We start from the raw sequence: 13,542 nt of genomic DNA on the forward strand, positions 1-13,542 counted from the left end.
TTTTGTTGAAAATTTTGAGAGGCACCGCAGGTACTAAACTTTTTCTTTGAGAAAAATATCGAAAATAGCAATAGCGTCATTAAGGAGAATAGAAATAATTTTTGATCAATTTTAATGAATAAGGTCTCATTTTAAAAACGAACATTTATTCTACGGCAATATTTAAAAAAAAAAGACTTTTTATTTGTGCATAAACTATTCTTGCAAAATATCATATTTTAACACAATTTTTTTTTCCAAAGAAAATAAAACTTTCTTCATAAAATCCTTCGAAAGAGTGACGTAGAAAAGATCTTCGTCCTTTAAAATGTAGATCTGGTTAATTAAAATCGGTCAAGAATTAAAATCTATTCTCATTAATCGTATAAACCATTAAAAAACCAGGGGTAGCAAAAAAAAATAAAAATTGAACATATATATTCATGACAACGTATAAATTAATATTTTCGAAAATAATTACTATTTAAATTATATATTATTATTATTATTATTATTATTATTATAGTAGTAGTAATAGTAATAATATATACTCGATTATTTCTACGGAAGAAAACCATAAAAAAAAAAATAGCGCTGAAAAAAATATCCCGTAGATAATATGGAAACGAAATCGTATTTTTATCTTTATAAAATTAATATACATTCATTAATTATTATATCGATAAATAAATTAACTATTGCAATATCGATATTTAAAATATATTCTAAATTTCATACATACGTTAAAATATTTATTTGTTGTTTATAATATGGAAAAACGAAAAAAAGAAAAATAATATCGATAACTTCTACGATAAAATTAAATAGCTGATATAAATAAAATTATTACTTACGATTCAAAATCATTCAAACTGTGAAAAGTATCTTATAATATCATAAAGCACGTCATAATCAACAACAACAATTATTTATCATCGATCAAATTAAACAAACAAGCTTTTTTTTAAGATCTCATTATTATAATATTAAATTATTCTAGTTATGTTTTAATATGATATAAATTATGCAAATACAGCAGATGTGTATGTCAAAATATAATATATAAGAGAGTAATAATTCAAAAATATTAATTATCTTATCATCATTACAGTAATTTATAAATTATTATATAAATATAAATCGAATAAAAATCGAATAACAAATACTATATTATTATAAACATATTTCTTTTTTTTTTTTTTCTTTGATTGAATGTTGACAGTGATTATAACATATATAAAATAAAAATTTAATTATCATGATTATATATTTATAATTTAATAATTATATAAATGATTCAATTTCTGATGATAAAAGTTTTTTTTTATTAATATTACGAAATAATGTTTATATGAACAATTTTTATTTTCTACTTTATCGTGAATAAATAAGTACTTTTATCTTATTCAGAACAATTATTGTTTCATTTCATAGTACGTCATGTTATGACTTGACATTCCTCGACTTAGATAAAATTTCATGTAGTAATATTCAATGTCGTGTGATAATTTGTGCTATTTATTAATGTTTCTATTAAAAATATAGTGTCGACGGTGCACACTGATAATATTTATTCAATGCCTTCAAAACTTACATATTATAATAAATGTAAAATTGGTAAATATATTTCAAACATTAAAAAAAAGAAAGCATGATACGAAAAGTATATTATGAAATAAAACTAAATAATTCCTTTCAAATACGTCATAAATAAGTAAATAAGTAGTACGTTGTATTTCAACATTCAACATTCAGTGATAAAATATTGAAAATTTTTCAATTGAATAACTCCCATTATATAAACAAAATGAAAAGTGAAAGAATAGAAATAGCTAATTAAATATTATTTCATCCTATTTTAAATTTCTTCCATTAATATCGCTACAATAGTTCAGAAATTATCGATCATTTTCTATCAATTATGTGATTGATTATCACTTTAGGAACGGTCACGTAACTTTGAATTAATATTCCAAAATATTTTAAAGATATTCAAATATATAAAGACGTATAAAAAAAAAAAAAAAAAAAAGAAAAAAAAAATATAGCAATCATTATAAATAAAAAAAATTTGAAACAATATAATAATTAAAACACTTTCGTTTAATATCACAATTGTTTTCATAATATAATAATATACCCAACGTGGCCTAATTCAAATGAATAATATAATTAAATAAAGAAAATATATATTTTGATAATTATTAAATAATAAACATATTTCGTGTATATACGATATATTATTTGATTATTTTTTAAATATACTTTTTATAGTAATACAAATTATCTATTTTAATTTATACAATCAATTATTTTCGTCACATTTGATAACGGCACAAAAATCTTCCCTAAAAAGAAATATATTATAATATGTAAAATTATTATAAAAAATTGTAATATCTCAAAGAAATTATCATCTCAGATATTTATATTAACCATTGACTTTTTCTAATAAATGGATGAACTATCGGTGGCATAAAACCATTAAATTTACAAGCTAGTGATGTTGTGTATGCACCCATGTCGCTCCATACAAGCCAATCTCCTATTTGAAATTCTGGCAGTAATGTATCTTTAACGATACAATCGTAGGAATCACAAGTTGGTCCCCATAAAATAGAAGGATATTTTTTATCAGATACAGGCTGCAATAATATATATACATACATACATATATATATATATATATATATATATATATATATTCATTTTTTTTTTTAAATAAATAAAATAAATTCTAAATATTATAATATATTAATTATATACATTGAATAATGAGATTGGATGACGTGATTTCAAGTTCAATAATTCTTCTATAAAACCATTATAGACACCACAGTTAACATAATACATATGTTTCAGATCATTTCCTTCGTTTATTGTTCTTTTAGAATGTAAATAACCAGCCAAAGTAAATGCAGATGTTACATAGTATCTACCTGGTTCACTTATGATTTCTATTGTAGGATCTATTTCTTTGATTGCATCATTAATCATATGTGAAAGCTAAATAAAGATACAAAGATAATTGTTAAGGTTGGAAACTATGAAACGGGCGTTGAATGAAAATAAATGACTAAACAAAAACGCCCGTTTCATAGTTTCCAAACTGATACTTATATATTTGGTTGGAAACTATGAAACGGGCGTTGAATGAAAATAAATAACCAAACAAGAACGCCCGTTTCATAGTTTCCAACCTAATATATTTCATATATATATATATATATATGGAAAAGTTTCATATTAATAAATAGACCTCATCAATTTGATATCCACTTTCTCCAGGAAAACCACCACCGATATCAATTAACTTGATATCATTACATCCTATTGATTTAGCAAAAGTAATCAATTGTTTACATATTTCAATTCCACATACATATGCATTGATTTGATAACATGGACTACCAGCGTGAAAGCTAAATCCATATAAAGTTAAATCTAAATCCTTTGTAAATTGTATTAATTGATTTGCCTCGACATCTGGATCACATCCAAATTTAATACCAAGTTTGGTACTTTTATCAAGATTAGAATTGTCATTACGAAAGCGTATAATTATTCTAATAAAAATAATATTTGAATTAATTATTAAATGTTTTATATATGGTGACATAAGATAATTGACGTAATATCAGTTATATATATATATATATGATATAATAAATTTACTCACTTTGCATCGGGATATAATTTTTTAATTTTTTTCAGTTCGAATTGACTGTCTACCGTCATTTTATTAATCCCTAAACTTTTAGCAAATTTTATATGAGACGGACACTTTGTTGGATTTGCAAAGATTACTCTATCTGGTGATATACCAAGTTCCATAACTTCTTGAATTTCTTGCTGTTATAAATTAATAATATTATGATAATATAATATTGTTTTATATTAAAATGAAATAATTTACCTTTGATGCACAATCAAAATTGGCATTCATAGCTGCCAAAACTTTAATTACCATTGGATCAGGATTACATTTGATAGCTAACAATAAAAATATTTCTATAAAATATTCTTATAACATTAAACAATAAAAAAGAAAAAAATATCTTACCATAGTAGGGTACAACTCTTGGCATTTTTTTGATCCAATCTTGATGCTTTTTAATTATAACACCGAGATCTAATATATAAAATGCATCTTCTTGATCATGAGTAGTAATGATATTTTTTAATATGTCATAATCTTTGACCTGATCCTCATAAATCTGAATTTGATTGAGATCAATAAAAGACATGTTTTAGATATTATATACTACCGTCCATGTTACTGTTTCAATGAGCCGTTCATTTATATCGTAATGAACACTGATAAGCATTAGTCCCTTAATTATGTATCATATAATATCATATTTATTCAATGATAACATGGACTATTGTAGTCGAGTAAAATTAGTTATCTAAAATTAGTTATTTTCTTTTTTTTTTTTTTTTTTTTTTTTTTTAATTAGTAATAAGTCATTAAATAAACACAGATAAAATAAGAAATATGTCTTTAAAAGAAATTCTGTATTTTTTATTATTTTAATGAACAATATATTTTTATACTGTTATAAATAATGACAGTTTCTTTTTTTTTTTTTTCTTACATTATACATGATAAAAATTGTATATCAATAATATATAATAAATGGAATATATTAATAAAAAAAAAAAAAAAAAAAAAAATACAAATAATGAGATATATTAAAACTTTGAAAAAAATATAATTCATACAATTTATATTTCATATGCATATGTATATACATTTTTTTTATAGTATATAAAACAAATTTTTTTACAAGATAAGAATTATCATCGGTTTATTAATATATTATTTATAAATGTAAATTATTACACACTACAATCATTATTACGTGGGAACATTAAAACACCCAATTAAAAAGACATTCATTATGTTCACATATTACCGATTGTAGTAACGTCTAATGTTAATTATATTAACGTAACGCGACTACAGCGATAGGCGTGAACAAAATCTGAACTACAAACGCAATAAAAAAATCATTACTCCAACTATACATCTATATAAACATCGGTGTATAAGAATGTTAGGTTATGTTTCTTAGTTTATGTTAGGTTAGGTTAAGCATGAATCATGACGTATTACAATCGAATCAGATCTAATAGAAATGTTTGTATATAATAAAAATATTAATATATCTGACACAAGCAAGAGAAAAATCATTTAATCTGAAAAGAATTAAATGAAAATAAATAAGATCAAATGAAAATTAATTTCGTTATCTTATTAAATAAATAAGAATATAATTAATAAGATTTAAGAAAATTAAGAATAATAATTAATAAAAATACGTAAGAATAGATTTTTATTCTCATAAATAAATTATAAGAATAAATTAATAGATATAATAAAAGTGATAATACAAACACTCGATTATTTCATTTTTCTTAAGCGCGCGCGACTGCAATAAAATTCTGAAAGAGAAAAATACAAAGCAAATTATTAGTATCACTGTTGTAATGAGAAACTGTATAAATTATTTAAGAAATGTATGACATAAAAATATAAATTTACTTTAAGTATTCATTATAAATTTATGGGAAAGACATCCTGTGAGTCATCCTCGATAATTACTCGTCGAAATCCAAAGGAAAACTGATCCAGCAATAGTCAAAGTTCATTGGAGATTTGATTTTGTGACGTCACACATAACCAATGACCGCCAATTACAAAATTTCAATCTAAAAGAAAATAAATTATATAAATTATATAAATAAATTATTTAAGAAATGTATGATATACGAAAATATCTTCTTTTAATTCTTCGTTGATACAATTTCGCGAGTCTGTACATATTGTTAGATAACACTCCATTGACTTATATCAAAAAATAAAATAATCAATCAAACATACAATGACATGATATCGAAAAATAAAGAAACATTATTATTATCATCAATTCGAATTGAAAGAATTCTTATTAAAAATATTTCATTATCAGTTTCAAGAAATTAATATTGTAATAAGTCTACATAACCTTATATCATTATATAAAATATTTTTAATAAAGATAATAATTTTCATTTGTAATAATAAATTAATTTATTTAAAAAACGTTTAATAATATAAACCAGATAATATATATATATTTTTTTCTTTTTCTTTCTTTTTTTTTTTTTTTTTTTTTTTTTAATTAAATCTCATTTTTACTTGGATCGATTTCATTGGTTGATTATTTACTTTTTAATAAATCTCATTGGTTGATTATTAACTTTTTAATAAATTTCATTGGTAGATTACTAACTTTAATTAAATATGATTGGCTCGTTATATTTTCACGACATTACTGATACAAAATGATGCTTTACTATAGATTATGTACGACTGATGTACAAAACGGTTCCGAAATTATCGAGGGGAATCATTTTCCTTAACATATAGCAAACGAATCTAACCTTTATATACTTCGTGGTTTAATCGAAGTCTAGAAACATAGCTTAAACGTGTAATCCAAGGAAGATACAATATTACTTATTCAATACGAATAAAACAACTTGTCTTTAACAAAATGGTTAGTTATCGTGTACATATGAAAAAGTTAAAGAATATGGTTTTCTTTTTTTCATTTCTATGTATATTACTCGTATAATCGTATAATCGTATAAACACGTGATTCTGTCAGTCCGTCATGTCTATTAAAAGTTTTTTTTTTTCCTTCACGAATCTTTGGAAGAAAAAAACTCATGTCTTTTCCCATGATGATATCCGAGTGATCTTTTTTTTTTTTATAATATTTGACATTAATCATGCCAATTTAATTGACAATGATATTGTTTTAATTAATTAAATATTTTGTTGGTTATTGTGATTTTGGATTCTACAATTGAAAGTTAACAGATTTTGGAACTATTTGTACATTGTTTTTGAACAAATATGACAAAGTATTAATCAGTTTTAATATAAGCAAAGTATTAGATTTATATCTAATATATATATACACACACACACACACACACACACACATATATATATGTATATATATATATATATATAAATTATATACAATTATATAGTTTTATTTTATTTTATATTATTACAATATTAATATATTTTGTGATTAATGATTTCTATTTAAAAATAATGATATTCACATTGAATTACATTAACGTTACTTGTATATTTGTATTTTTAATAAACAAATCATTTATATACAATTTTAAATTCAATAATTAATTAAATTTTCTTTCAGAAACCATTAATGTTACATGGACATGAACGTGCTATTACAAAAATAAAATATAACAGAGAAGGTGATTTGGTATTCTCAGCTAGTAAAGATAAAAAACCAAATGTTTGGTATTCTTTAAATGGTGAACGTCTTGGAACATTTAATGGACACAATGGATCAGTATGGTGTATAGATGTTAATTGGGATACCACTAGATTTTTATCAGGAAGTGGTGATAATACATTAAGAGTATGGGACTGCGAGACTGGTTTGTATTCAATCTTTGATTTAATATTAATCTTTGATATTGATATTTTATTATTATCGTGTAAAATGAAATTATTTATTTATTGTAATTATTATTATTTTTTTTTTTTTCTTATTCCCCCTCTCCCCCGCTCTTTAGGTAAAGAAATTGGACAATTGCAAACTAATAGTTCTGTAAGGACATGCGGTTTCAGTTATTCGTCAAATCTTGCAGTTTATTCTACCGACAAAGCATTAGGTCATCAATGTGAAATGTTCATTATGGATATTAGAAATGTCGATACTAATATGTCACAGGAACATGCAATTTCTAGAATCTCTGTACCTGGACCAAGAATATCTGCTATTTTATGGGGTGCTTTAGACGAAACCATTATTACAGGCCACGAAGATGGTGAAATTACCCTTTGGGACGTTAGAGTATGTCGTTGTTTGTTATATAAAAATATTCTTTTTTTCTTTTTTTCTTTTTTTCTGTTTTTTATTATATTTACAATATGTTATGTTATAACAAAGTATATTTCATTTGACCCTTTGAGTGCTGAATACTTTTTCATGCAATAGAAACAATTGTCGAACATATACATTTGACCATAGTACAGTGATCATTTTGCCAGGCGCATATTTGCGTCCACGGTCTACGTCGATAGCTTACGCTGGGCGCATATGTGCGCCCACAGCACTCAAAGGGTTAAATGATATGAATCTCAATAAATATATAAATAAATAAATACTCAAACAGATGGGAAAGAAGTTGACCAGTACGAAAGGTCATAAATCTCAAATAAATGATATGCAATGTAACAAAGATGGAACGATATTTGTGACTGCGTCGAAGGATAATATGGCTAAATTATTTGACAGTGAGTCATTGATGTTATTAAAAACTTATAAAACGGAAAGGCCCGTCAATTCGGCCACAATATCACCTATTTTGGATCATGTAAATATTTTCTTTTTCTTTGTATATAATTATTCTTTTTAAAAGAATGCCATTTAATTAAATCTACGTTATATTTTTATCATTATAGGTGGTTTTAGGTGGTGGCCAAGATGCCATGGATGTAACTACGACATCAGCTAGGCAAGGAAAATTTGATTCGCGTTTCTTCCATCTTGTATTCGAAGAAGAATTTGCAAGATTGAAAGGTCACTTTGGTCCAATTAATTCTTTAGCCTTCCATCCAAATGGTAAGAGTTTATCAACCGGTGGAGAAGATGGATATATTCGAATTAATACATTTGATCAATCCTATTTCGATTTTCATTTTGAATATTAATTGGATCAATGAAAAGCGAAAAAATGGAAAAAGAGGAAAAAAAAATAAACATAATTGTAATAAATATGTAATTGAATATTTTTATTATAGAAAATTTATCTCAATTCTTTTTTCCCTCTCCCTTTCTCCCCTCCTCTATCCTCCTCCTCCTCCTCCTCCCTCCCTCCCTCCCTCCCTTCACTGTGTTGTTCTAAGAGTTATACATTTATGATATCATATTTGATGAAACATTAAAAAATATTTTGAACATTTTTATGCGCAAAGAAAGAAAGAAAAAAAAAACATTTAATAATATTACACTTATTCAACTATTATTTGTCCTATTGGAGGTAGCTGTGATATAAGAACTTTGTTTTAATGAACAAAAAAAAAACAAAAAAAAAATATCCAAGTTATTTTAATTATTAATATATATATATATATACATATATATATATAATGTAAAATGCTTAGATATAATAATTAATCAATCAATCAATCAATCAATCAACCGATCAGGTAGCACAGATATTGGAAGATAATACATATATAATAAAACATCAAACTTTGTACTTGAAATTCATCTTAACTAAATAACGAACTTTCACTTGAGCTGTATCATATATGATGTATTCATTGTACAACAATGATGAATTCTTCTTAAGTTTACTTGATACAGAAGGACCATATGGAACTTCAATGCTACCTTCCATTTTATAAACAACATTTGGATCTGGTTGAGTTTGTCCTTTTCCTATAGTCGAATGCTTATCTTTTGGTAATTTTGAAATATAATCAGCTTCATATCTTTCATACATATTACCTAAAGCAACTTCACATAACAGTAACAATCCCGTTGGGTTAGCGCTATTCGTGCAACAATAATTTGCAGACTTTGATACCATGTCAGCAAAATAGATACCTTTACCAAACATATAACCGGTAACAGGTGCTTCTGGGGGAGCTATTCTAAGTCCCTGAGATAATATACCAGCAAAATTGGTTGTCCTAGATCCATGCCAGAGTAATTTTTTATTATGCATTTTCTTAAAGGGTTTATATCTTTGATCTTCACCTTGTCTCTTTATAACAAAAACATCTTCAATTTCTAACTCATAATAACTATGAGTGGATGCATGTGTATTCTTAACATATTGTTTTATTACATCATAATCTTTACTGGATTTATCCAATACATCTATCTTTGTCTTCAATTGCTCATAATGTGCATCAAGAGGATTTTTCTTATCATCTGTCTTACCGTGAAGCAAACTATATGCTATTTCCATTTCAAGTAATGCCTCTAACATTTTACATTTCATTTGAATTTCTTCAACAGTTTCTAATATCTTAGGTCCAGAAATACCAAAATTATGTGGTATCAAAGTATAAAATCTATTCGATGCGTCTATAAGCGTGGTACGTTCGGGTGTCGCTTTTTTAACTAATTCTTGTAATTCTGTTAATACTGAATATGCTTGTTGAATTTGCTTTTTAGATAATTTACCAAGCGGCATTTTATCCATATCTATTTCAAATTCTAACATAACCTTTTTCATATTTTCTATATTAAATATAAGCTTCATTAGATCTTGTAAAGGCTTTTCCAAATTACTCTTAATATCCGATTCTAATAATTTTGACGTATCTTCATCATCACCATGATCAATATCAATGGGATACATTTTATTTGGTACTTTGACAAAATCTTTTCTATTTCTCCAATTATTCCCAGATTTCTCTTCATAAAGTTCCTCAAATTTCATTATACAATCATCTAAAGGTGCAACTTCCAATTTTGTACCACCAATCGTAGTACCTATCCTACCCCAACTTCTGAACAACCAATATTTATTTTGTATATCGTGTTTCAATATTTGTAACTTGTAATAACTATTTTTCTTAGCTTGGATATCTGTAAGTCCTAACGTGACAGTAAATTTATCCGTTCCTTTTTGATAAACATGAGCACAATCCTCTAATCCACTATCCGGATCAACTGTACCACCACCTTTAACTTGTAATTTGACCTTTCCAGAAACTGACTTTTCATATTTACTTTTACTCTTAGATGATCCTGATTTTGCAATAACATCAGCCAGACGAGTTTTAACGTCACCACCCCAATCAGATATAGTTTTCTTTTTAATTAATGCAAATGGCGGTTCCGTATAATCTTTAGCTTCTTCGATAAAATCTTCTGAAACCACTTGTATGTCTAAAGACTTTACATCTTCCATTCTTTTATTCATTTTTTCTATTTCTTTCAAATTAGAAATAATAGCTGCTAAATTTTCATGTATCTTCGTTACTACGGATCCTCCCAAAAGTACTATTTCCTTCTTCAACGTTTCCTTATTTTTGCTCGTTTGACCTAATATTACAAATTGCATATTCTTCAATGGCTTTGGTTTTCCTTGTACCATTGGTCCAGCATCAACGTCATCTTCTTTTTTAACAATAGTAGATGTCGACGGTGCAGTAATTTTAATTAATCTCCTAACAACCTTTGGTTTGAAAGCCCTGTTAATTTATAAATTATTAAAAAAATATTGAATTATATCTGAACATTGTATTATATATATATATAAAAAGAAAAAAAAAAAAAAGAAGAAAAAGACATACAGAGCTTTATAAGTATTCTTTAATTCCTCCGGAACGGAACATTTCTTTCTTTTAGGATCTTGAGTAACATATTCGCATTTTGTCCATTCTGTTACATTTCCGGTACATTTGTAACCAAGACCTGAAACGTATGCCAATTGTCCGCTACATTTTGGACATGGCTTTAATGCTCCAAACGTTAATAGATCAGATACATGGTCCAATATCTATAAAAAAAAAAAAAAAAAAAAAGTTAAAAAAAAATATTATTCATTGCTAGATTACTTTTAACAATCTTTATATTAATCCATACCGCAGAAACACCTTCTGGTACTTGTTGTTCATTCGTTTCTAAAATCATAACAAGTTCTTTCTTATTGAGCAATGACAATGTATCCCTCATTGTGAATATTTTCTTATTTTGTTCCTTAAATTTTTCTTCCTCTTCCGTGTCCACTGGTTCATCCTTAAGTTTCTTTATAGGCGGTACATCATTGTTATTAATTTTAGGCAATTCCTTTTTTACAGTAGCTTGATCTTCCTTCGACAATGTTTTTATACCAGGAAGTGAATCAGCTTGATCAAAAAATTCAAGTTCCGTTCTAATCTTGACAAAACATTCCAAATGATACCACCTATCTATACCACCGTATTTTCTTCCCTCGTCACTTTCAAAATCCTTCTTAGAAATTCTTATTTCACTCTTAACTATTTTCTCTTCGCAGCCTCTGCACATAGCTCTGCTTGACTTTGCATATTCTATTGAAAAGTCTTGAGACAAGCCTGTAACTTTTCCACGTTTCTTACCTTTCCCAGTTGTAACTGGAAGTTTTCCAGCTTCTTCTAAAATTTACATGGAACAATATTATGAGATATATATATATATATATATATATATATATATATATATATATATAACATTGTAAGAATTAAAAATGAATAAATTAATAAATGATCAATGATATTAAACCTATATTCTTTTTAATATCTTCTTGATCCTCCCAACGGATACTATCAAAGTTAGCTATATCAGCAATGGACTTTGGACGTTGCTTTTCAAAAAAGCACTTAGGATGATACCACTTAGTAATAGTACCATCGAATACTGGACTCTATGAATCAAAAAAAAAAAAAAAAAACAAAAAAAAAAATAGATGAAAAAGGAGGAATCATCATTTAATACAATAAATTTTTTATGTAAATGTTGAAGTATAAATAATGAGAAAAGTATTGAAAGAACAATAATAGTAATAATAAATCTAATTGATAAATTTTGTCACCTGTTAATTAAAGTACAGTGGAGGAGAAAAAAAAAAAAGAAAAAAAAAACAAAGAAGAGAGAGAAAAAAAGGAAAAGAAAGGTTAAGAATTTTTTTTTCTTTTCTTTTTTTTTTTTTTTTAATATGGAAAACAAAAGGAAAAGAAAAATAAAAATGAATAAATAGATAAATAAAGAGAGAGAGAGAGAAATAAAAAGGTGGAGAGAGAGAGAGAGAGAGAGATAGAGAGGGAGAGAGAAATAGATAGAGAAAAAAATTAAAATATACATACTTGTACAACAGTAGCAATTCTCAAAGAATCTTTCATAATCGAAGATTTACAATTCTTACAAGAAGCTCGAGAACTTTTAGCATACTCGACGAGATATGGTAATGAATCTGTCATTGTTTCGTTTATATATATATATATCTACGCGTAAATAAATATATATATATATATATGTATGTATGTATGTGTGTATTTGTATGAATTATTATTTTGTTTTTTTTTCTTTTTTTCTTCTTAAACACCAAACGAAAAAATTAGAAAATTTGAAAAAATATTAACTCCAACGTAAATATTATTTGTTCGTGAATGCAACGGCACGCTGCAATACCAGTTATGTTACATGTTACATAGTACCGGTAATAAGTCGATTTTTCGAAATCTCTGCTTAATTCACTGTTATAGATAGCATCACAGGAAATGACGTTGTTATTCTAACTAAAGAAAAATAAGAAAGAAAAACAAAAATAATTTCTTTTCAATTAACTTATTGATCAGAAAAAGGAAATAAGAAGAAGCACAAGTGTTACAGATAAATAGTTTCTCATATTTCAAGGTTATTAATCATTGGCCAAGTTCACGTTAATTCATTTCTATTGCTTGCAAAGATGCGCGCGCAAATTGGAAAAAAAAGAAAAAGAAAAAAAGTAAAAAAAAAAGAAAAAGAAAAAGAACAAAAAAAAAGA

At 25.6% G+C, this 13,542-nt stretch overlaps 3 protein-coding genes across 4 annotated transcripts; 1 reads left to right on the forward strand and 2 right to left on the reverse strand.

Moving 5' to 3' along the window:
- Positions 1-2,199: 2,199 nt before the first annotated feature.
- Positions 2,200-4,448, reverse strand: LOC124432398 (ornithine decarboxylase 1-like). Of its 2 annotated transcripts, none has more exons than XR_006944242.1 (7): positions 4,043-4,444; positions 3,896-3,972; positions 3,659-3,831; positions 3,239-3,545; positions 2,746-2,985; positions 2,416-2,551; positions 2,200-2,327 (listed from the first exon to the last, which is right to left on the reverse strand). XR_006944242.1 is itself a non-coding variant. In XM_046981337.1 (7 exons), exons 1-7 carry the CDS (start codon positions 4,224-4,226, stop codon positions 2,285-2,287), a joined length of 1,233 nt encoding a protein of 410 aa, XP_046837293.1. In that variant the 5' UTR covers positions 4,227-4,448; the 3' UTR covers positions 2,200-2,284. The 2 variants fall into 2 exon arrangements, 1 of the variants encoding a protein (XP_046837293.1); XM_046981337.1 differs by having other exon boundaries at positions 2,416-2,624; positions 4,043-4,448.
- Positions 4,449-6,370: 1,922 nt separating this feature from the next.
- Positions 6,371-8,792, forward strand: LOC124432377 (eukaryotic translation initiation factor 3 subunit I). Its single transcript, XM_046981305.1, has 5 exons — positions 6,371-6,524; positions 7,203-7,449; positions 7,588-7,868; positions 8,191-8,391; positions 8,480-8,792. Exons 1-5 carry the CDS (start codon positions 6,522-6,524, stop codon positions 8,726-8,728), a joined length of 981 nt encoding a protein of 326 aa, XP_046837261.1. The 5' UTR covers positions 6,371-6,521; the 3' UTR covers positions 8,729-8,792.
- Positions 8,793-8,904: 112 nt separating this feature from the next.
- LOC124432461 (poly [ADP-ribose] polymerase) lies at positions 8,905-13,453 on the reverse strand. Its single transcript, XM_046981442.1, has 5 exons — positions 12,863-13,453; positions 12,282-12,423; positions 11,625-12,154; positions 11,333-11,538; positions 8,905-11,230 (listed from the first exon to the last, which is right to left on the reverse strand). Exons 1-5 carry the CDS (start codon positions 12,974-12,976, stop codon positions 9,268-9,270), a joined length of 2,955 nt encoding a protein of 984 aa, XP_046837398.1. The 5' UTR covers positions 12,977-13,453; the 3' UTR covers positions 8,905-9,267.
- Between the last annotated feature and the right edge of the window lie 89 nt (positions 13,454-13,542).

The sequence above is a fragment of the Vespa crabro genome, chromosome 25 (genome assembly GCF_910589235.1).
Source record: "Vespa crabro chromosome 25, iyVesCrab1.2, whole genome shotgun sequence".
Lineage (NCBI taxonomy): Eukaryota > Metazoa > Arthropoda > Insecta > Hymenoptera > Vespidae > Vespa > Vespa crabro.